At 32.5% G+C, this 21,613-nt stretch overlaps 3 protein-coding genes and 1 long non-coding RNA gene across 5 annotated transcripts; 3 read left to right on the top strand and 1 right to left on the bottom strand.

The window, feature by feature from the left end:
• The first annotated feature begins 284 nt into the window (after positions 1 to 284).
• Positions 285 to 9,246, top strand: LOC134273543 (uncharacterized). Of its 2 annotated transcripts, XR_009993435.1 has the most exons (8): positions 285 to 400; positions 1,918 to 1,980; positions 7,436 to 7,510; positions 7,923 to 8,069; positions 8,257 to 8,316; positions 8,557 to 8,576; positions 8,920 to 8,994; positions 9,091 to 9,246. XR_009993435.1 is itself a non-coding variant. In XM_062755737.1 (7 exons), exons 1-7 carry the CDS (start codon positions 347 to 349, stop codon positions 9,175 to 9,177), a joined length of 561 nt encoding a protein of 186 aa, XP_062611721.1. In that variant the 5' UTR covers positions 285 to 346; the 3' UTR covers positions 9,178 to 9,246. The 2 variants fall into 2 exon arrangements, 1 of the variants encoding a protein (XP_062611721.1); XM_062755737.1 differs by lacking the exon at positions 8,557 to 8,576.
• On the top strand, positions 2,116 to 4,062 carry LOC134273542 (uncharacterized). The gene is made up of 2 exons (XR_009993433.1): positions 2,116 to 2,571; positions 3,088 to 4,062. It is a non-coding gene; the product is annotated as an uncharacterized LOC134273542 (long non-coding RNA).
• Positions 9,247 to 11,313: 2,067 nt separating the features above from the next.
• LOC134273555 (uncharacterized) lies at positions 11,314 to 16,020 on the bottom strand. Its single transcript, XM_062755751.1, has 6 exons — positions 15,884 to 16,020; positions 14,253 to 14,286; positions 13,874 to 14,145; positions 13,482 to 13,714; positions 11,830 to 12,550; positions 11,314 to 11,664 (listed from the first exon to the last, which is right to left on the bottom strand). The coding sequence occupies exons 1-6, from the start codon at positions 15,936 to 15,938 to the stop codon at positions 11,393 to 11,395; spliced, it is 1,587 nt and encodes a 528-aa protein (XP_062611735.1). The 5' UTR covers positions 15,939 to 16,020; the 3' UTR covers positions 11,314 to 11,392.
• Positions 16,021 to 16,946: 926 nt separating this feature from the next.
• On the top strand, positions 16,947 to 21,159 carry LOC134273546 (uncharacterized). Its single transcript, XM_062755739.1, has 6 exons — positions 16,947 to 17,147; positions 17,506 to 17,742; positions 18,450 to 18,590; positions 18,962 to 19,159; positions 19,949 to 20,236; positions 20,544 to 21,159. The coding sequence occupies exons 1-6, from the start codon at positions 16,947 to 16,949 to the stop codon at positions 21,066 to 21,068; spliced, it is 1,590 nt and encodes a 529-aa protein (XP_062611723.1). The 3' UTR covers positions 21,069 to 21,159.
• The last annotated feature ends 454 nt before the right edge of the window (positions 21,160 to 21,613 follow it).

Here is a 21,613-nt window from a genome sequence, read left to right as displayed (position 1 = left end):
TCTGAATAGCCTAAACAAAGTGCAAGCGGGCCCTTTTTGGATTTTTCGATCCTACCAGAGTTGTCGTTCGTTCCTCTCAGCCGATGGTTGAGAAACAGCGGCGCTCTTGATTAAATATAATTCTAATAATTATTGAATCCTTGTAAATGATTGCTACTACGACAGGAAAGATATTTCATTCAAAAAGAATAATAATAATAATTTTTTTGTAAATCTCACGAGATTCGTCATAACCATAGTGACGTCATAATATAGGCATTCTCGGTAATGAGAGAACTTGTTGATTTGATTCTTTTTATCAGGTATTTTGTCCTTTTAAAGAGAATTTATTGAGTACTCAATAAGTATGGCTCGAAGGATTAACCCAGGAATTACTCTGAAAACTGACAGATATGCATTGGTAAGTATTCCAACTTAACAAAGTGTTCAATTTCTAAGTTTGTTGCTGATCTGTAATTTGTCTTCAAATTTGGATGAAGGAGCAAATCCTTCCATTATCCTGGTAAAAGTGTAGCTGGTCATTTTTTGTCTTATATTTAAACTGTCATCTCACAATATTAGCAACCGTACGTGTATATGTTCCTTGCCTAAGATACATGTATATTTGTTTTACTATTCCAACAATAAGCCAGTCTTTACTGTGATCTTCTATGTGATTGTGAACACCACATCTGTTCCTACTCGGCTACTGCCAGTACTGGACTTGAAATTAGGCTAGATCATGAAAAATTTGGCCTGTATAAACACGTACAGCCATTTTTATTCCCATTCAAGCGTTTTATAACTTTTTTTTCGAAAGTTTACTAGATCACTACATGTACTTTAGTACTTTTTAACCAGTTACCAGTCGTTTAGTATATGTGGAGGGGTTGGGGCATAAGTGTGTGTGTGGGGGGGGGGGGGGGATGTTAAGCATGTTATTGTCTTCGGCCCTTTAATATAGGTCTTAGGGACCAGCAGCAGCTAATTAATTTAGCAACAATTTTTAATTGTTTAATAGTAAATGTTCAATGAAAGGTTATGATCCCCTGCCGTTTGATACAATGTATGTAAATCTACCAAGTTGAAACAGAATAGCGATGTTAATAATGATAATAATGTCAGATGCATGGAGTTTTTTTTTCAAAGTCGAAAAAGCAGATTCCTTTTTGATACCACAGATACCACTTTTTTGGTATGAAATTTTCGTCGAAATTGGGCAAATCCATTTGGTTTAATTATTCCCCTTCTTTCAAAAAGGATGCTAGGTCAGGTGCCTGCTTAGGATATGTGTAAATTAATTAATGACCCCCGGGGTAGGAATTAAATGGTTATTATGAACAACCGAATAGGTAATATCTGTAAAATCTTTTGAATAGTATTAGAATGATCAGTCATATTACTTGTAATATGCATGTAGAAGCACTCACAAGTCCTATAAATTCCGGAGTGTTTGTTCAGATCCATCGTCTAAAGCCACGGTTCGGAGTCCGCTTATGGCTGTCTCCTGGAAGAGGGTCGTACATTTTGGCCGTGGTTTGCGACGATGATGGTTCAGTTCCTGACCCCGAGGTACTGGGGGGGGGGGGGGCACCACAATGAGGATTTTTAAAAAAACAAAAACAAAACATGGGAATACATAGATAAATAAGTCTTATTTAACATTTCTCTAGAAACAGCAAAGTCGTGCTTAATCATATGTAATTTATGGAAGCTTCCTTGGATTCAATTTCGTTCAGATAATGACACCCCCCCCCCCCCCCCCGGTTAGGATGAGGCTTCTTGTTCGGGAAGTAATATGTCGGTAAATAGAATGATGAAAATAAAAAAGGAGATAATTACTTAGTTAGGGTTTTTGCCCTTTAGCCTCTGTCTTCCTTGCTCCTTTTCTCTCTCTCTCTTAAAATGATGTTTATGGTTTTTTTTTTCACTCAATAGGCCGAACTGGATGTTAATTACTATGACCCGAGGTGGGACTACACAAGAGAAGAAATAGAGCGGGTAAGTATGATTTTACGTACCAGGTATTTGCTAGACTTTATGGGTATAGAGATTAATTTGTACAATACCGTATATATTTAATATTAAGGTAAGGTTTGCGTTTACAGGGAGGTAACTCTTGCGAATCACCAAAGCGTTTGAAACAGGCGAATTTAAACCAGCGATGCTAAGCATCTCGGTAACGAATTTCCTCTGTCATACTTGGACTAAAAACAAAGGACGTTTTCAGGAGAAAGTCTTATAACAAATCAGAGCTTAGGAATCTTAGAAACCTTTGAGATTAGCGTGATGCATGTGGATGAACCAATAAAGGAGGACTTGTTTATTTTCGATACGGAACGTGGCAAGTTGCACGGCCTTCTGATCAGAAGAAAGTCATTGACGCATTGTGCTGTTGTGTGTTTCTCGCTTCACCACTACACTAAAATTTAAGTGAGAATGGGAAAGAAAAAAGAAAAGACCTGAGACTCAGAGAGTATCCTGTAAAGTACTATGCTATATGCAGTCCGAACAGGGAAGAAAAGTCACGGTGCATTTGACCATGTCCAATGATGATGTTGACAGTTTGATTATTGATAGTATTTTCATCAGGTAATTATTTAACTATTCATTTTACTGAAAGTTATGAATGATCTACTGACTACGGATTTAAAAACGACGAATAAACGGTACAAGGATGTCAGGATGTGACTTATATATCCCAACATTGCCAAAAAATAAAAATGCATTCATTCAAGAAATTATAAAAAATAAAATCCTTGCTTTTTAGGCCTAATATTTGTAACATTACTGGAACAGGTATTCAATTGTTCAAGTTACCTTTTTAATGAGGTTTGATTTTAATTAATATCTCATTTTCTAATTAATAAAAAAAGAGATACAGATTGTGCATGACAAGAACATTAATTTTCTTGATCAAGCATTTGCATTTCACTAATTCAATCTGTAAATTTTACAATAATTTCATATTGATTCTTCATTGATTATATTGGAAATTTATTCATTTCTGATTTTCATTGAGGGAATGAAACTCAGTTCAATTCCTAATGCAATTCCAAAATGCAATTCCTTAAATGTTATTGTAAAAATGAACACATATGATTTCAGATGATGGGTCATTAATTGGAATAGATAAGAACCAAAAAAAGTACTTCAATGTTTCCTTAAAAGATTTGTGCCATCAATCAAAGTAGAGGTCATCCCATATCAGCTCAAGAATATTAAAGAAAGTTGGATGGATCAAGCTAAGATGTTGAACCAGACATGGCAAAATCAATGGAGATTTGGAGAAGAACTTCTGACTTGTTATACCCAATGCATATTTTTATATGTCTATAGATTATAGAAGAAAATTTAATGTTTAACAACATCGTATCTAGTATATACCTGGTACATGCTGTTTTCCATATATTTAGAAAATATGTGTATGTGATGATTGCAGTGCACGCTCTGTTTGTCCATCTTTGAATTTGTTTTCAGTAAAATAAATGTATGCATCATATGTATTAATATGAAGGTTGCTTTTGTCTATACTTACATGTAACAAGTTTCTTAAAAGGGTTTGTAAAATTGCAAGGAAATTAATACATGAACAATTAAGATTAATATTTTTATTCATTAAATTTTGTTCTTACCAGGACCTAATATGCTCAAATAAGTATTTCTGAAAACTGATGAGATTTGTACATAAAACTGCAGTGAACATGTATAATTATATCTACTGTAACAGTTTAAAACATGACACTTGGAAATTGTAACGTTGTTAATTTAGTAGGAATGATAAGACCAGTTTAGTAATCTACTAAAATTAAAATCTTTCACAAATACATGTACATGTAGTTTATTTTAAAATAGTTTACATTTATAATCTTTTAATTTTTTCTGTATTTTGATTTTAAAAAGGAGAAAATTTTGTTATATTTAAATTATTATTTCATGGATATCAAGGAGATATATCCATCACTGTAGCATTGTTTCTTTTTCCCTGTTCTTGACAAATATTTATGACAGTGTTATGTCATTTTGCAGAATTTGCCTTTTCTCTGAAATCAGAAGTACTCATTAAAGTATGAATTGATGTCACTTAGAATTCATCTTTATTTTGTTCTGTCTGATATTTCAATTTAGATTCTCAGACTACCTAATCCAATGATTGAGCTAATGTCCATGAAGTGTAGAAATAGGCCATCTTTAAAAAATGTTTGGTTGTCGGCCTCTCCAGACCGACTGACTAAAATGACCAGACTGAAAACTTTTTTCAATGCAGGGCAGTATTTTTTTTCTTTTTATTCCTCTTATCCCCTTAAAAAATGTTGAAGATTTTTTCACCTACCAACTCAATAATTTACCCTGAGTCAAGAGAGGGCAAACAAGCATTACTTTAAAGATAGCATTTCTACTCTTTGAAGTAAAAAAATCATTTAATTATAAAAACAGCAGCTTCGTGGATGCAATGCTTACAACATTTCACTCAAAAAATGGCATACATGTATAATGACAGTCACCAGCCATAACTGAATAAAGATATTTTGCTACAAAGATGTATAGAAGTTACTACAAGTTGAAATAACTATTAATCAGCATGATGTCAAATTTATAGGCTTTTAATTGGTTTAGTTGCAACATCTTCTGAAGTATGTTTATATACATATACATGTACTTCTAAAGGTGTTGCAGTATAATTCATAGACAATTTCATCAGAATATTAAGATGTAAAGATTGCCATAAATACTAGAGTTCTTCCATGGAATAAATTTTTAGACCATCATGTAGCACAGGAGGAGTTTTATTTTGAATATTTTTGGCCAATTTATGCCAAAAAACAATATCAAAACTAACATTTAGTCTTTAACATTCACCATGACAAGGTTATATCAATGTTGTCTTAAAAGTGTAGAAAAAGCCTGACTTTTATGTTCCGAACCCATAATATAGCCCCTGTTTCCATGGAAATAATATTGGGGACATACATATTTTTTTAGTTCAAATTAATGAAAATGATCAAATTAATAACTTAATGGATTTTGATGGAATCGGTAGATATGTAAAATGTTGATTTTTATATTTTCGTTGCCATGGCAACGGTTTCACTTTTTCAAGGAAAATTGAAAAATCTTCTTTTTTACCCAAATTTTCATATTTTTCATAACGGAAAATTAAAATTTTAAATAATAGAAGCATGAATTATTCTAATTCAGGTCATTTTAATTATAAAAGTTTGATAATTTATAAAATAAAGCAATTTTTTCAGTGAAAATAATATTCGAGGTGAAATATGAAATACGTTAAATTTGGCATCTTTTACTAAAAAAATGGGACGGGCAATATCTTTGAAAATCATATTAAATGATGAAGCCAATCTCCCTGAATAAATTGATATATAGCATGTGTGCATATTAAAAAAAATATGATTTGGAGGGAGACGCAAACCTTACCTTAAATTTAATGTAATGAAATCAATACATATCTGTAAAAATCACATCCATATCTCAAGATTTATCACGGAAAAATATTGATATTTTCTTTCCTTGCTTCGAAATACAAGAATACAACAACAATTTTTCAAAGTTTGTCCGATGTCTGTGTGTCTTCTGTCGTCTGTTGAATAGCGGTTGGCGTTTTCGACATTTCTTTCAGAAATACTGGAAAGTTAGAATTAAACACGAGAGTTCACTAAAACCACAGGCCTTAGGATCGCTTAAAAAAATTGTTTGTGTAAAAAAAAAATAAAGGTACTGAACTCTTACACTGGGTACCTAATTTCGCTAACAAAATATTTTTTATTCTAATGCTCAAAAATTCTACTTTCTATTTAAATCTATTCATAGATAAACATTCTTCAATTCTACCAAAGCTCATTCCGAAATTCCATATATTTCTTGAGGTATTCTGAAATCAATTTCAAAAATGACCTACTTTCTTTATTTGACATTAGCTTGGGCCCCTGGTCATTCACATGTAAACAGACGGTGTTTGAAGTGCGGCGGAGAGTTGCAGGGTACTTGCAAAATCTTTCAACAATTTAAAGTTGATTTCTTACTCCAGATTGTAACGTAAAGTCCGTAATAATATTCCTTTCGCAAAAAATTAATTTGAAAACGTCGACATCAACAACTACCGCCATGTTGATTATGAAAGTAAATGAAGTCATGGTAGAACGAATTTTTCCCGGAATGCATTATATACCTTTCGAAATTCAAAACAATTAGACCGCTAAAATGTTGTTTATGACTTATTTACACCATATGATCAAATTAAAGAAAAACCTTGTAAAGCTTGAATGCAAATGAGCAAATATTCATTGAGTTTAGAATAAATTCCGGGGAAAATTTGTCCCGTCGTTCCCGCTTTACAATTAGTGAAGGCCCAAGCTGATGTCGAGTAAAAAAATTATTGTCAATTTGGGAATGGATTTCAGAATATCTCGAGAAGTATAAGGAATTACGGAATGAACTTTGGTAGTAATGAAGATTGTTTATATTTGAATAGATATGGATAGAAAGTAAAATTGTAAAGCATTTGATTTAAAAGAATTTTATTGGCGAAAGTAGGTACCCCATGAAAAGAGTTCCATACCTTTATTTTTTTTTTCAACACGTCAATTTTTTTTTCTAAGCGATCTAAAGGCCTGTGACTAAAACTTATAATTTTTACCAAAATGTCCTGTCCATATAAAAAAATACGTAACACCTATAATAATATGTATTACTGGAAATTTTGGTAAAATTGAAAGGTATGCGCGAGAATTCTTAATCAAAATGCAAACTTCAGTAAAACTGTAAATGGATTCAGTTTATTTTTTCGAATGGATAGCGATGGTCTTTTCAAAGATAATAATTTATAAATATAGGTGAAAGTCTTCACAAAAATAATCTTCTCAAGAATTACAAACAAGAGACTAAACGGCGGATTTGACAATCCTTCTATATTCTATGATTTCAGGGGACTGATCATTGAACCACAATAGGAATCTTAATTTTTAGTCTATTTGATAATGATTCATAATTATTGACAAATTCAGTGTCAAGTTTGCAAGAAATTAATTTCAGGCAAAAAAAAAAAAAAAAAAAAAAAAAAAAAAAAAAAAAAAAAAAAAAAATAGTGAAAAAAACCCCTTTGAACTCAAGGTAAGATATCATTTACGAAGACGTATTAAATACAAGTTTAAATTCAAGCATTCAGTATTTTAAATATGGCCCAACTGTTATAATTTGCTTAAAATGCATGTACCCTATCAGAAATTATTTGCCAATCGCTATTTATTTTCACTAATATACTGGAAAAGGCACAGGGGTTTGAAATTCGGAAGTCCTTGGTTGAGCGTCGCGATCAGAAAACACACAGGTGGTACGGACATGTATGTTAAAAAAGAATCTTAGTTTTTTTTATATACTTCTCAGTGCATTTTAGTACATACTTAATCATCCTAACAAATGCTTCATTTTATATCTTCAGTACTTCATATCTCCCAGAAGAGAACTGGCCTCCCGATTTGCTTGGGAGATGGGAGAATACGATGAAGAGAAATCTGTAAGATTCTTACAAAATCACTGAAGTTAATCTTTGAATTACGTTTATATCGTTTACATAGTACAATTTAAGTATTTGTAATATGGTAAAACTACAATATTAAAAAAAAAATAAGATGAAATTTTGCTAATATCATATCGTTGAGTGCGAACCATGTATAAAATGAAATTTTATAATATCATCTCGTTCCTAACAAATCCTTGAAGAATAATACTGTATATAAAATAAAATAGTCGTAATTACTTTCAAATTTATTTATTGAAAATAAAACATGAAACATAACTTAATTAAGGCCTTAGTTGAGGTTAGATGGACTAGTTTGAACAAATTACGTGAAAATATTTTCAGATTACTTTTTTGAATATTGACCTCAAGCAAAACTAGTGTCTGTAATATGTACTTTGTCTTAAAGGACGAGGATCAACCTTCCACCAGTTATGCCCATAGTCCTGTTCCTCCAGTTGAACCTGAACCTGAACCCGAACCTAAAACTGAACCTGTAGGACGTCCTCAGACCCTGTATACATGGTACCTGAGTCTTAGGTACATCGGGGTAGAGGTATGGATTGATATTAATATTTCAAAAACGATATTGAGTAACTAACCAAATTTTTACTCTTGATTTTTCAAATTTTATCTCTGAAACCCTAATCCCTTGAAGTCAAAATGAAGTTCTGTCTTGTATTTGAACATTCTATTTTTTTTAAGTTACAAAATCTATATATTATGTTACATGAATTTTACAGGAAACATTCACCGACAGATTTGAAGAAGACTTCATAGACTCCGCTGCCATCAATAGCTTGGTAAGAATTTTAACACTTCTGAATATTGTTGCAAAACTCAGTTTAACTTTTGAGCTGAACGGGCGATAAGATCTAAAGGTATACAATTTTGTAAGCATTCTTGTTTCTAAAAGATTACAAGTAAATAGAAGATTCTAGAGGTATTTACAGTAATACTTTCTGTGTGAGATTTAAAATATTTTGGAAATCAAGTATGTATAGGAAAAGTTAATTTAGTTTACACATTATTTTATTCATCAGAAGATAATTATCAGCACTAGGTATTCAAATTTTAATTTTTATTAACATCCTACTAAGACAGTTTTAAAAGTTCTCTTTCTTGGTTTTCTTCTTCTTACTTTTGTATTCGTTTTTTAACATTTGTTTCTTTAAGAAATGTTGCTTCTTTTATTGTTCGTACATAGTACTGTATATCTTTGATGTTACAATAAAGTACATTTTAAAATAGAGAAAGTAAGAGAGATTTTGATGTTTTGTCTTCGATCATCTATACATTTGAGTACGTTTTTACGATAATGTATGTACATGTAAGACAAAAAAATAATTTGTTTAGTTTCTTCCTTATGAACTGTTTAATTTTGGTTACTTTATATCATTTTATAGGCAACAGATATGTTGAGTCGAGACCTCATTAAAGCTTTCTATGATGCCGCCAGTGTGCCCCAAAAGCGGAAAAAGGTAATGCAGCTTTTAGGCTTTATGCCAATGTAATTCTAGGTAACCTCAGACTCCGTCTTTACATAAATATTAATGCTAAATGTTATCTTATTTCAGCCAAATATCTTCCGTCGTGTTCTCCGACGAATTGGACGATGCTTTGGACGATGTTTTGGATGTTGCTGTAGACCACAAACTGATTAGTGTCGATTTTCAAGACTCTGACTTTTTAAAATAGATGGGTGATTTTAGAGTAAATTATTTTTACACAGATTTTTTTTTTATATTGTAATTTTGTAATACTACAGGCAGCTGACATATGGATTGTGTAACACTTCTTTTCCAATTCTTTAAAAAAAAAACCATTTTTGGACACAATATCTTATCAAAAACACGAATTTGCAGCAATTTCATACCTCTATTTGAATATCTGATAAACTTCCCTTTTTTAAGTTTCAGAGGCTGGTCCTCTAACGCTACATAAAAATACTAATATATTTTTATGCAAAGTGGGGCACATCATTTAAACGTAATAAATAATGAGAAATAAAAGAATTTACTTCAGACGACGGAAAAAAGCTGGGGAGGGGGGGGGGGGGGTCCTGCGCCATCTATATGCCAGATGTCCGCAGTAAAAAATTTTTAGAGTTTAGACCGTAAGGTTTTAACCATTTCCACGCAAACACCCATCTACAATGAAGGGCATTGAAGTGGTGAAATTTTCCGTTTGAATGAAACGTTCTGAGTCATGTTTTGAACGTCAATTATAACATTAAGACACGCCCATTTCTTTAGAAACGGAAAAGAAATATTCGTCGTAATGTTTAAGGACACCCCACTCTTCGTGACAAGAAACATGAGTTACACCGAAATGGAGATTTTTATATCATTAGAGAGAAAGTTTGAGAGTTCCTGCTTCTGTAAAACAAATGTTGCAACGAATTTGTCCATAATTATGAATTTATCATGATCATTGGAGTTACCATAACACAGGTATCGGTCGAACACGTGCTTACTCGGTGTTTATATGTAGACCGCCTATTTGATTGGCTCTTATATTTATAGAATACCTGTTCCACAGGTATTCGAATGAACAATCTGACCGAGTTTTCCGATCTAAAGAAATGGGCGTGTCATTGTATGACAATCATCGTTCTAAAGATAGCCCAAAACGTTCCAGTCAAACAGAAAATTTTACCACTTCAATGCGCTTCATTGTAGATAAAAGACACTATTCAGCTTATATGGATCTCTACCCTAGTGCTCCACGTAAACATGCCTGATCTCCGCTCCAGTGGGCATCAACATGTTTTTATTTATGGATAATGGTTTTGAAAGTTGTTTGGATAAAGAATATTTAGAGTGAATACATTTTTGATAATTGTTTGAATTTATTGTATTAAAATATTTTTGAGTAATTTTAGGATTGCTTGTTTGTTAATTAGGTTTAAATTGATGAAATGCAATTTTAAGAAAATCCAAGCTGTTTATTCTTGTATTTTAAAAAGACTCGGACTCAAGTTTTAAAATTGAACCAGGGAGGTATATATCTGTGCAAAGTTTGGTTAAAATTGACCCTGTCGTACTAGAAGGTATGAAAATCAGACAAGTTTATGAAAATGATATGGCAAACAAAGGAAAACCGTTGACTTTTCCCATAGATGAGATGAAAGCTGTTTGCAAAGTTTTAATCTTGATTACTTGAAAAAGGAAGACGCATGTTTATCTGTAGCTGCAGAACTGTATAGCGTTGTGGTTTTATATTTTACTCTTTGACCATAACGCATGGACAAAGACTAAAAACTATAAGGCTACATATCTTCAGGTAGTTAAGGTATATCCATCCTCACAATTTTAAATTTGAAAGTCGAAAAACAGCATTAATTTTCATTAAATATATAATAGTAGTGTTTATTAAATAAAAAATAGCCAAAAATGTGTAGATTGCATAGAAGTGTATATATCAGCATTAAAAAATGTTCATTTTTATTGAATATATTATAAACGTAAGATACTAGTTTAAAATACATAATTCTGATGCTCAGAGTTCTAAAGTAATTGCTAATTTATAAAATACATGTACTAGAATTGTGAATATCAGGGAAAGCATTTTACATAATAAACAAACGTACAATAAAGAAAATACCTACATACATGAAGAGTTGTAGCGCATATCATTGGCAACATTTTAAAACAGAATAATTGATTAAACAAAGAATACATTTTTAAGTCTTTTACTTAACAATTATTTGCATTACACCCATTGAAAAGCATTCTTGCAAAAGATATTTTTCTAATGGGTATAAATTTTGATTGATAACAATTTTTGCAAAAGCGTATGACATCACAGGAGGATGGAACTGCCATCAAATACAACAATTAATGAGCATGCACAAAAAAGTATCACAACAGTTCAGCTTTAGGATGTCTTTGGGTATTTATTTCTAAAAATAAGATCTTTTGACAATTTATGCTGCATTGTAGGTGCCGTTTTAAAACCAGAAGTGTTCGGTTTTCCGGTGTCAGTTTCGTAATAAAACCCAATAAAACGCATCACGCATGTCATAACAGACAGGAAGTCTAAGCAGTTCCGCCTATCCTGACCAATGAATTCAATGTGTTTAACCATGATCCCATGCATGACGTGAATCATCCAACCGCCTTCCTTTTCCCGACCAAAGCCAGCTTTCCCTAGTAAAATAATTTTTTAAAATACAAACACTGCAAAAGTTTTCTAGATCTTAAGCCCATCTTGTTTATTTTATTTGATTTAATCCGAATTTATTTTTTCTAAAAGCAATTACTTAAAAAATAAAACGTGGTGTTTTATTTACGAAAATGTATCAAATTATTTACCTTGGGAAGTGGAGTACATGACAAGATAATCATTGTGACATGGTGTCGCTACTGTCGTCACTGAATCTCCTGCAGCCTCGTCCTCATTTCTGGCTACCCTATCTATCTTTTTGAAGACACGCTTCTTAACCCATTTAAAGCCCCTTTGAATAATACTCGGATCCTCAGGAATGTCTTCCGTTGGATCCTCAGAAATGTCTTCTGTTGGATCCTCAGGAATGTCTTCTGTTGGATCCTCAGAAATGTCTTCTGTTGGATCCTCAGAAATGTCATCTGTTTCCTCACGTATAATTTCAACTTCCCAACAGGGAATGAGTTCCTGTAAATTTAGTTTATGGGATAGCTCGGCGAGATCTTCTTCATCCTCAGGCGGAGGTTCCGAAGAGCGTTCCTCTGAAATCTGATTGGTACAGCCCTTGTTTCCTACGTCATCACCAATTTCTTGTGAAGATGCTCTGTCGCCTGATGAAAAGGGATCCTTATTTGAAGGAGATTCGGGTATATCAGATTCATTGCTTCCATTCTCTAGTTTGTCTTGACATGGGGATTCTTCCGGTGTAGAGTTGCCTTTTGATTTCGTGTCTTCAGAGGTTAAGGTGGGGTCTGTAGAAATACTTTCATATTTATCACGTCCTGATTGTGTTACATGACGATTGTTGGAGACTTGTACCTTGACACCGGTACCAAAACGATTTGGATCGTTAAATCGACTTCTGCAGGCCTTGAAAATAAACAGTTACCAATTGTATGATATTTAGAAATACTTTTAATAAAAATATTAACAATTTAACATACAGTGTTTACAGTATATCGTCTAATGATGGTCTAATGTATGGCTGCATTTTATTATATTTGCTTCACCACAAAACCTATAGGAACGCACGATAAATTTAAAAGTTCTAAGATGAGTCTTGAAAAAACCCGTGAATTTTGCTTAAAAGGTATAATTACATGTATATGTATACATGTACATGTACTGCACTTTGCAGAATCATGGCAAAACAAACATGAAATGATTGGAAAAAAGAGTACAGGGTACTGGGTATATACTACATACCAGGCAAAAAAAATTATAGTTTCCCAGGCACTGTCGCGTCAGGTCAAAAATTGACCAATATTTTATTGACATTTTGAAAAGGGAAATAACTCAATTCTCTATTTTCCAAGTTGATTTATTTCCCTTTTCATAAAAATTTCAAAACAGACTACTTGTATTACATTGTAGTGAATAAATTAAATATACGGTCCTTTATTAATTTAATTTTATTTATAACAAATATTTGAAATAATTTCATTTGAAGTTGATAACATTACAATTAGTATATTAAGAGAACAACAAAAAAGAAGGGATACGTTAAAAATATAATTAAATTGTTGAATAACTAAATGCCAGTTTCTAGTCAATACGGGCCTTTATTAACATTATTACAAATATTTGGAATAATTTCATTTAATTAAAGTTGATAACATTATAATTAGTATTTTAAGAGAACAACAAAAAATAAGGAATAAGTTATCATTTTGTTGAATAAATAGATACCTGCTTTTAAAAAAAGCACCCTGTCTGTTGCACTAATTTTCGAAATTTTTGGCTTGAGAAACTATAATTTTTTGCCTCATAATATCTAAACATTATTAACGGGTGTATGTACCTGTATGAAAAACATTTTTGGTTTACCCTGTAGTTTTTTACATCGTCTTTCGTGGACCAGATCTAACAAATAATGAGTTCTAATGGGTCTGTCTGTCCCATATATAATGTGGTGGTAGTTCTTAATATTGGGGTCGACTGGGTTGTCTTCCTGAATTTCATTTCCGTGTGAAGCAAGAACACAAGCAAAGGCATCCGATTTATCCAGGAAAAAATCCATATCTTGTGAGGTAACTAAAGAATGATAGATTTCGATTCGATTGTTAGATTAATTCGTTTTCATATAATGATATTTAATTTTTAATTTTTAAGACAGAGAATTTAAACATTTTAGCACAGATGGAGAATTCATTCAAAAGAAACTATTTTTAAAAACAAACCAAGAAATCAGACCTGCTTTTATGACATCATACATTTGTGTTGCTCTTAGATCCTTGAACAACATTACAATAAACCCCAGTCCAGAAAACATTTCTTTCATTTTGCGAAGTTCTATTTCTGCATACGACCTTTCCTCCATTCTGGAACCAGAGTCTGGGTTGAATATTCCGTTACTGATAACAATAGCGATGCCACGAACTACATGAGAAAAATCATACTCTAGGGGATCAGTAACATCATTTCTTGCCAGTTTTACGCGTCCCTGTATCTCTTTGAGTAAAAACCTGTGAATTGAAAAAAAGATACATGTATTTTTTAATTTACACCTTAACTTTTTAAAGGAAACATGGTACCACTCGAGATAAAATATTCAATAAAGGAAAATACGTACCTTTTGAAAGATTGGACCATTCGTCCCTCTTCCACTGTGAAAATAAATCATTAAAATTCAATTTGGTGTATTGATCATTTGAAAATACATTACAGCATAGAAAACTATATATTTCAAACGTTTTATTTTAGCAATTTTATCCTGCACCTATGAACCATATAACTGATAGAAAGAATTAAAAGGATGACGTAACGAGTTGTGTTCATGCATTTTTATAAATCCTGTAAATAAAAACAGAATTTGAAATTCAGTCAAAAAGGAAAAACTGGACTTCTGAAACACCATACGTGCCAGCAAGCAGGTGCCTAGGAGATGTAAACGACCCCTGGTGGCCGGTGGCTTTGTCTTGAACCCCCTGTTTTACTAAGGGAAACGAAGTAAAATGTAGTCAAATTTGAAAATGGGGACACAGTGGCCTAACACAATGTGCTGTGAACAGCTAAGCTAAAATACTATCCAAAGATTTAAGAAAGAAGTTTTTAAAAATGCCTTGATTTAAACATATTTCATTGTTTAACACAAAAGGGTCAGAAACAAATTCTTACAAGTTCTTCTCCTGGTGTTAGTAAAGTTGATACAGTTAGTACAGTTGTCATAATAATAACATAATAAAGTAAATAATATTGACAAGTATCATAAATAAATTGAAATGTTAATCAAGTCTTCCAGATTCATTGATAAATTTATGAACTGCCGAAAATATAAGACAGTTCATATCATAAGATAGAGTGTCAGTACCCCATAACAACAGATGTGTGTCTATCAGAATCGATTCGTCCAGTCTAAAAAGTTTGTCAAAAAGATTATTTCTTGCTCTTATATATCTTTTACAAACAAAGAAAAAATTATATACATCCTCATTCTGACCACAAATACATTTAGGAGATTCAATACTATTCCTTCTGTAAAGATCATAATTTAGCAAACAGTTGTGTCTTAATTTAGTGTGTATAATATTGATAGTGCGTTTACCAAACGAAAAATATTTCGGGGGTTTAGTTATTATATCGGTGATATGATTCCTTATAAATTCCTTATAAAGTCCATGCATAAAATTGTCCAAATCTGACATTAAACAAAATCGAAGAAAGTATTTAACTTATTTGTCAGCATGTCTCATCATTCAAAATGAACTCATCACTGAATATTAATTGTCTTGTTTTGCAAAAACTCATCACTGAATATTAATTGTCTTGTTTTGCAAATTAACTACTTACTACAAGTTTTGTTCAGTGTACAAACACTTATAAATGGTTCAAATTGTATGTATGAAAAATCGATGGATTTTGCGCGTTCTGAACAAATACAATGTATTAATTTTGTCTTCCACCTGCCCTCCGCACTGCTCCAGTTTACTTTATGACCCTATTTGCTCACCGTCTTTTTTTTTTTTTAACTTTCGCATTATTTGTTGTGATAATCTTTTTTTTATATTGGATCGCATGTTTCAATAGCTATATTTTCATTTATTTCGAGACAATTTTCTGATATTTTTCAACGCATTGTGCATTTTGTTTTGTTTTGTTTTTGTTTTTTTTTTTAATTTTACACTTCAGCTCTGTTACATGTAAACAAGAACTAAGGAATAATCAAAATATAAAAAAAAAATGTGTTAAAGGCTAAATACTCACGCTCTTTCCCTGTAAAATAAACTAGAGCGTCTGGATCCTTTGAAGACATCGTCATGTTATTAATTAGAAAGAAAATCGGCAAACATGATTCATCACGTATTTCCCGGAATCTATTGAGTATTACCCGGAAAATTTTGTTTATTATTTGGAGGTATGGTTTGGATAAATTGAGTACCCCATTTATTTGGACACAATGAAAGAAAAAGATTCAAGAATTAATCTTTAAAAAATTGTAAACATTTTTCAAAATAATTCTATTCGATTTTTTTTAAACAATGTCGAGAAATTCATTATGATTAATAGGTGAAGACAGAGAAGATGAAAAAAATTAGTCCATTTGGTTCCTTAGAATACCCCAATCCTTGACCAAACTGATGCTGAACATTGATCAGTTCCGATGGTTTTCTGTAAATTATGACCAGAAAATCTGTTGACAGCTAATAATTACTTCGATGACAGTTTTCATATTCTTTCCTCTTAAGTTTGAAGAGATTCTGATAATTAATTAAGGTTTTCTAAAGCAAATTACAGGTATTCGAAACCGAAACCCCGTGCTGATTCCTATACCATAAAAATAAAATACCTGCAGTGTAAAAGTAAAACATTGACTTTCTTATTTTCTCTCGTTTACTGATATACAGTGTTTTTCGATGTGTTATTTCTTTTAAGATTATGATAATATTTATTCGTGTTTTTATAAATTAAATTTTAGAAGTCCAGGATGCTGAGAATCTGGTTTTTGATGCTCTTTTGTGTAGTGAGTGTATTGACAGATGAAGAGATCTATGATCCATATGATATGGGATATGTAATATTGTATATATTTGGACTAAAGTATAAAATTGTAATCCCCGTGGAGAAAAATCTATGATACAAGGTATTTGGTGCATGCCCTGGAATTGACAGGTGAAAGACCTGCCAGGGATGGATATGTATCTATATTGTATATCGGACTAAAGTATAAAATTGTAATCTTATAAGTTTTTTAAATTTTTTAAATGTTTATTTCTGTTGTTGTAACAATGACTTGTGTAAGGGAATAAACTTTATATCTCTATTTTGCATGAAGGACAAACCAGATGTGGAAACAACAGTAAAAACTGAAATCAAAACTTTAAAAGAAGCTAGTAGTAATGAACTTCTCCCTTCAGAAATAATTGAGCCCATAAAAATAAAGGAAGAGCCAGTGTGTCCAAAAGTCGATGCAGGGAAACAAATATTTAAAAACTTTGTCCAGTCTTTTCTGAAACATTTCCAGCTGAAGGTTTGTATATATAACTTCAATTTTTCTATGTTCATGCAAAGTAGAACAGGAAAAGTATTGAAACACCCACAACCAGCACTAGAATTTGGATCCTTTAACAATTTTAAAGTGCAAATTTATGCTGTGTATGATAACTTTCACTACCGAGTATCTTAAATCAGTATATAAAGTGATCATACTAGAGTTGGCTAATGAAATTTATCTTGAAAAGTTTTATCACATATTCTACGAATAAAGCATGACAAGTACCATATGTGCATGGGTCCTTGTAAATACTAGATATGTTATTTATTGGTTAATTATTATCCCAACAGTGCAGACAGACATCTTTTCAATTAAATTCCTTTTATTTTTGCAGGAGCCAACATCAGGGTCACAAGAATACAGCATGGTCCTTAAACTTTCTGCTGATGATTTTAAAATCCTGCGAAAATTTGTGACAGAAGAAAGTAAAGATTTGCACAGCCTCTATGATTCAAACGACATTCTTACTGGCATGATTGAGACTGTGTCAAGATCACATTTGGGAACAATGGGGCAAATATCCATTTGGTTTGAAGACCGATATGGAGCAAGTATTGATGCAGCCCTAAAGGTTTGTTTAAAGTTAAACAGATCTACACAATTTTTAAATATACATAAAAATATACAGGCAATGAACTTGGACACACCCTTTTGACTGGATATAATGTAATAAGGATAAATTACTGTGACTTTGTTTGTTCATACTGATACATGTAGATGTTATAGGCTGTAATTGCTACAGTAAATGTTTTTTATAGAGTCTGAATTTTTATGACAAGTTAAAGTTAATTTAGTTTGCTAAATACTATGTATATATGAGGACTTTTTATACATCTTAATTTCATGAGAAGCACCACTTGTGGCATAAAATTACCTGCTTATTTTTATATTGCTGGTATAAATGGTTGTGGAAAAAAAGTATTAAAAAATTTTCATGTTCTCAATATTTGACACAAGTCATTTTGTGATATAAAGATCTACCTGCATAAGATAAGGAATACTGTAAACCAACTTTTATTCGCGACAACTTTATTTTGGGATTTACCAGGGGCAAACTAGTTGGTGACGATTAATTTTCGCTATCAGGCCTTTTTTGATGTATTGTAAATAGACAGAGAGACTTTAAGTGTCGGTTCGAGGCGAGAAACATTTGCGATATGACGAGGTTGTCGCGAACTTCGCGAAAATTTTTCGCACATGAATAAAAGTTGGTTTACAGTATACAGTTACTATTCTAGAATAGTTCTACAAGCCTTTTTAATGTAAAAAAAATTTCAGATGGTTGCAGTTCTTTTAATGGCCTCAGTATTTGCAACGCTGGAAATGAAGCTACAGATGTCATGGAGACAAAGATTTATGAAGTTGATAGTTCTAGCTTTCATTGTCAGCATCCCAATGACCTGGTTTGAACTCTATAAGGTAATTGTTTGCACCTACTGAGTCTTTATGAGTCCCTCATCTATTTTCTGATTTGTTTTATGCAGTAAAACCTGTTTATCTCAAAATCCATTAGACTGACAGAGGAAAAAAAAAAACCAGAAAAAATATCCAGCTCCTCTCCCCCCCTCCCCCCAAAAAAAATATTGAGATGAAAATACCTATAGTACAAATGGTTTGGTCTTCAAACTTCAAACTCGCTTTAACATTTCCATCATATTCAAGAGATCAACATTTGAGATACTGATGATAAAAAAAGTGGTTTCAGCTTCAAACTCACTCTGACATTTCCATAGTATTCAAGATATCAACATTTGAGATACTGATGTTCAAGTTTTTTATTTATTCCCTAGGCAGAACAAATCAAACAGCAGACTGTGGCTATGAAGGATGTCCCAGCGGAGTGTGTGAAGAATGACTCCATCAGTGATAACTGGCTCGGAGCAGCATCCCATATTGTCACCTCCATGTTTACCCTAAAGGAGGACAAATGTCAGAAGTATTATGAACACATGATGATTGACCCCATTGTCAAGGTCCCACCCACGAAGGTAATGTACAGGTATAGATGTGTGCTTGCTTGAATTTAGGGCACAGCAGATTGATATTTAAGGGTTTTTGAATTTTTGCTGTTCAAACAAAATCACTTAAACAAAAATGTCTTACTACTTAATTGCCATGATATTGCAGATAAGTAGAAATTTTCAGAGATGTTAACTTTGCTGGTCCAAACTGTAAAAAATTCCAAGAAATTGTAGTATGTATTTTAAAGATACAGGTACTGTAGAAGTACTTTTTTTCCACGTGGTATTAATTTACGCTATGTACATGGTCACAAATTTCCCGAGGAAATTTGTCCAAGCTTACTTAATATAAATGTAAGGCATATAGTGACAATCTAGAAAATCCGCGTAATTTTCTACCTGCGGATTAAACAGAATTTGAGATTACGCGGAATTATGACCCTGTGGAAAAAAGTATGTCTACAGTATTCTTTTCACCCCTCCCAAAAAAAACTTTCTAGTAAGCAAACAGGATAATTAGATGTATATAGGTACATGTACTGAATGTGTATTGTATAAAGTAAGCTTCATATTTTAGTGGCTTTGGCGGGGACAGAGCTGCACTTAGTCATGAATATCATTCATAAATCATTAATCATTACAATACAAGGCATGAGCGTGTGAAGCGCTTATTCATGATTACATTTAGTACTTAACACCTAGTGATTGCTCTAAATTTTGAAAATGTCAGTTTATATCTACATGTACAGTATTATTTTCATTATATTCCTTATACAAGTATTCTTATCTCTAAATTCTCTTTCATATCTTTTACAGGCAGTGGGTGTCACATTTGTCCGTTTCTTCCTTTCACCCCTTAAGGACGTAGGAGCTGCTCTAAGCACATTCATAAGAGAACTCCTGATTGATCTACCAGTCACCTTGTACCCAGTAGCCATGATCATGGTGGTAGTGTTTCTATTTCTGTTCCTTTTCATGATCTTCGGCTACAGCATTAAGTTACCTTTCTTCCTTTCCATCGAGCCTTCTCCATATCATGGGATCACTGGAAGTGCCTCTAGTCAACTGGCCATTGAAGAAAACACTAAAAAGTTGATGGAACAGGTTATACTGAATTTTACTTGTATATTAGTATAGTTAATATATTACTATATAGTATGTTTTAATTAATTATAAGATAGAATATTATGCTAATAAAATTAAGACAAGTACAGAAAATCACATTTTATTTGGAAGAACTTTTAAAATTACAGTGTATGTTTCTGGTATGTGTCTTATGGAAGGTAATAAAAATTGTCTCAAAAATGAATGAAATGATATGTTAAGTGATAATATAGTCATATGCAAAAAATGTAATGTTACAAATGTTCTGTGTAAACATCATTTCATTGTCACATATATTTTTTTATAGATGCAAACAATGCAACAAACACTTCAGTCAAGGGAAGAAGAGTTTAAAGCCAGAATGAATCACTTTGAAAGACTTCAGAAAACTGCCATAGAATACTCAGCATCAATAAATGTACCTGATGCGCCATATCCAACAGTCCCAGCAGCCACTGTTCCAAAGGCCGCCATAGGATCTAGCAGCCAATACACAACACAAATCTTCCAGGAATCGGGTGATGGTGATACTCTTTTAGTGGTAGAAACTACTGAGGTCAAATCTCCTATTCCTTGTTCTGAGTCAGACATTGAATCTTCTATGGAGGATACTGTTAGTAAACATGTGGTTAATGTGCCACGTACTACAAATTCTCAGTCTTCTCCTTCTGGAAGGTCTATAAGCAAACTTCCTGTAAGCACGAAAGGCAAATCCGGTGATCATTTGCCAACCCAGATTAGTTCTGCTGGCAGGACAGACATTACGCAACCTCAGACTTTGACAGCTTTTTCATCAGAATCAATTTCTCCACATGAAGCAAATTCTAGCTAACCTAAGGATCTTTATGTTGTATGGAGTAAATTCATTTGTCTCATAAATATTTCTTTGCTTTCACCAGTCATTTTTGTCGAAATAAAATTTTGTAGAAAATGCATGTCTAACTCTGTACCCAGTAATTTTTATGATTCTGTTCATGTACATGTATTCTGTGGTTCTGTAAACCAGTCCTGTAAACCAACATCAATTTAGATTAAGAGAATATTATGAATGTTTTAGAACAACAGAAGATGTTCCTATTAAGTTTGTTTTTAAAAAAGGTTGCATATTCATAATGGTATAGAAAGTATGTATGTAGGAGAGGGCTGTAATGACTGTCATTTGCCCCCTGAATCAAATTATCCTAGAGAAAGGTATACATGTACATGTACATATGTTCTAATTCAATCAGATTGATATCCATAATCTTGAAAGCATGCCCTATTGTCAGCAGGCATGACATGAGCAATGGGGGGGGGGGGGCTGCTCTCCTTTTTTCCAGACATAACTATTCACTTTTGAAAATTAAGGTTCATTGAGAGGCTGGTTGCCCCCCACAT

This window comes from Saccostrea cucullata, unplaced genomic scaffold (assembly GCF_032062105.1).
Source record: "Saccostrea cucullata isolate Sc308-1 unplaced genomic scaffold, CSIRO_AGI_Scuc_v1 ctg560, whole genome shotgun sequence".
Lineage (NCBI taxonomy): Eukaryota > Metazoa > Mollusca > Bivalvia > Ostreida > Ostreidae > Saccostrea > Saccostrea cuccullata.
This window is presented reverse-complemented; position numbering and strand designations above follow the sequence as displayed.

What these genes read in the sequence shown, in the direction of transcription:
- LOC134273543 (XM_062755737.1), top strand. Translation starts at nt 347, where the DNA reads ATGGCTCGAAGGATTAACCCAGGAATTACTCTGAAAACTGACAGATAT. An exon ending in AAACTGACAGATATGCATTG is followed by an intron (nt 401 to 1,917) that starts GTAAGTATTCCA and finishes TTCACTCAATAG; the next exon opens with GCCGAACTGGATGTTAATTA. An exon ending in CAAGAGAAGAAATAGAGCGG is followed by an intron (nt 1,981 to 7,435) that starts GTAAGTATGATT and finishes TTATATCTTCAG; the next exon opens with TACTTCATATCTCCCAGAAG.
- LOC134273555 (XM_062755751.1), bottom strand. Translation starts at nt 15,938, where the DNA reads ATGACGATGTCTTCAAAGGATCCAGACGCTCTAGTTTATTTTACAGGG. An exon ending in ATGGTCCAATCTTTCAAAAG is followed by an intron (nt 14,146 to 14,252) that starts GTACGTATTTTC and finishes TTCAATTCACAG; the next exon opens with GTTTTTACTCAAAGAGATAC. An exon ending in CATGTACTCCACTTCCCAAG is followed by an intron (nt 11,665 to 11,829) that starts GTAAATAATTTG and finishes TTATTTTACTAG; the next exon opens with GGAAAGCTGGCTTTGGTCGG.
- LOC134273546 (XM_062755739.1), top strand. Translation starts at nt 16,947, where the DNA reads ATGAAGGACAAACCAGATGTGGAAACAACAGTAAAAACTGAAATCAAA. An exon ending in GTATTGATGCAGCCCTAAAG is followed by an intron (nt 17,743 to 18,449) that starts GTTTGTTTAAAG and finishes AAAAAATTTCAG; the next exon opens with ATGGTTGCAGTTCTTTTAAT. An exon ending in CTAAAAAGTTGATGGAACAG is followed by an intron (nt 20,237 to 20,543) that starts GTTATACTGAAT and finishes ATTTTTTTATAG; the next exon opens with ATGCAAACAATGCAACAAAC.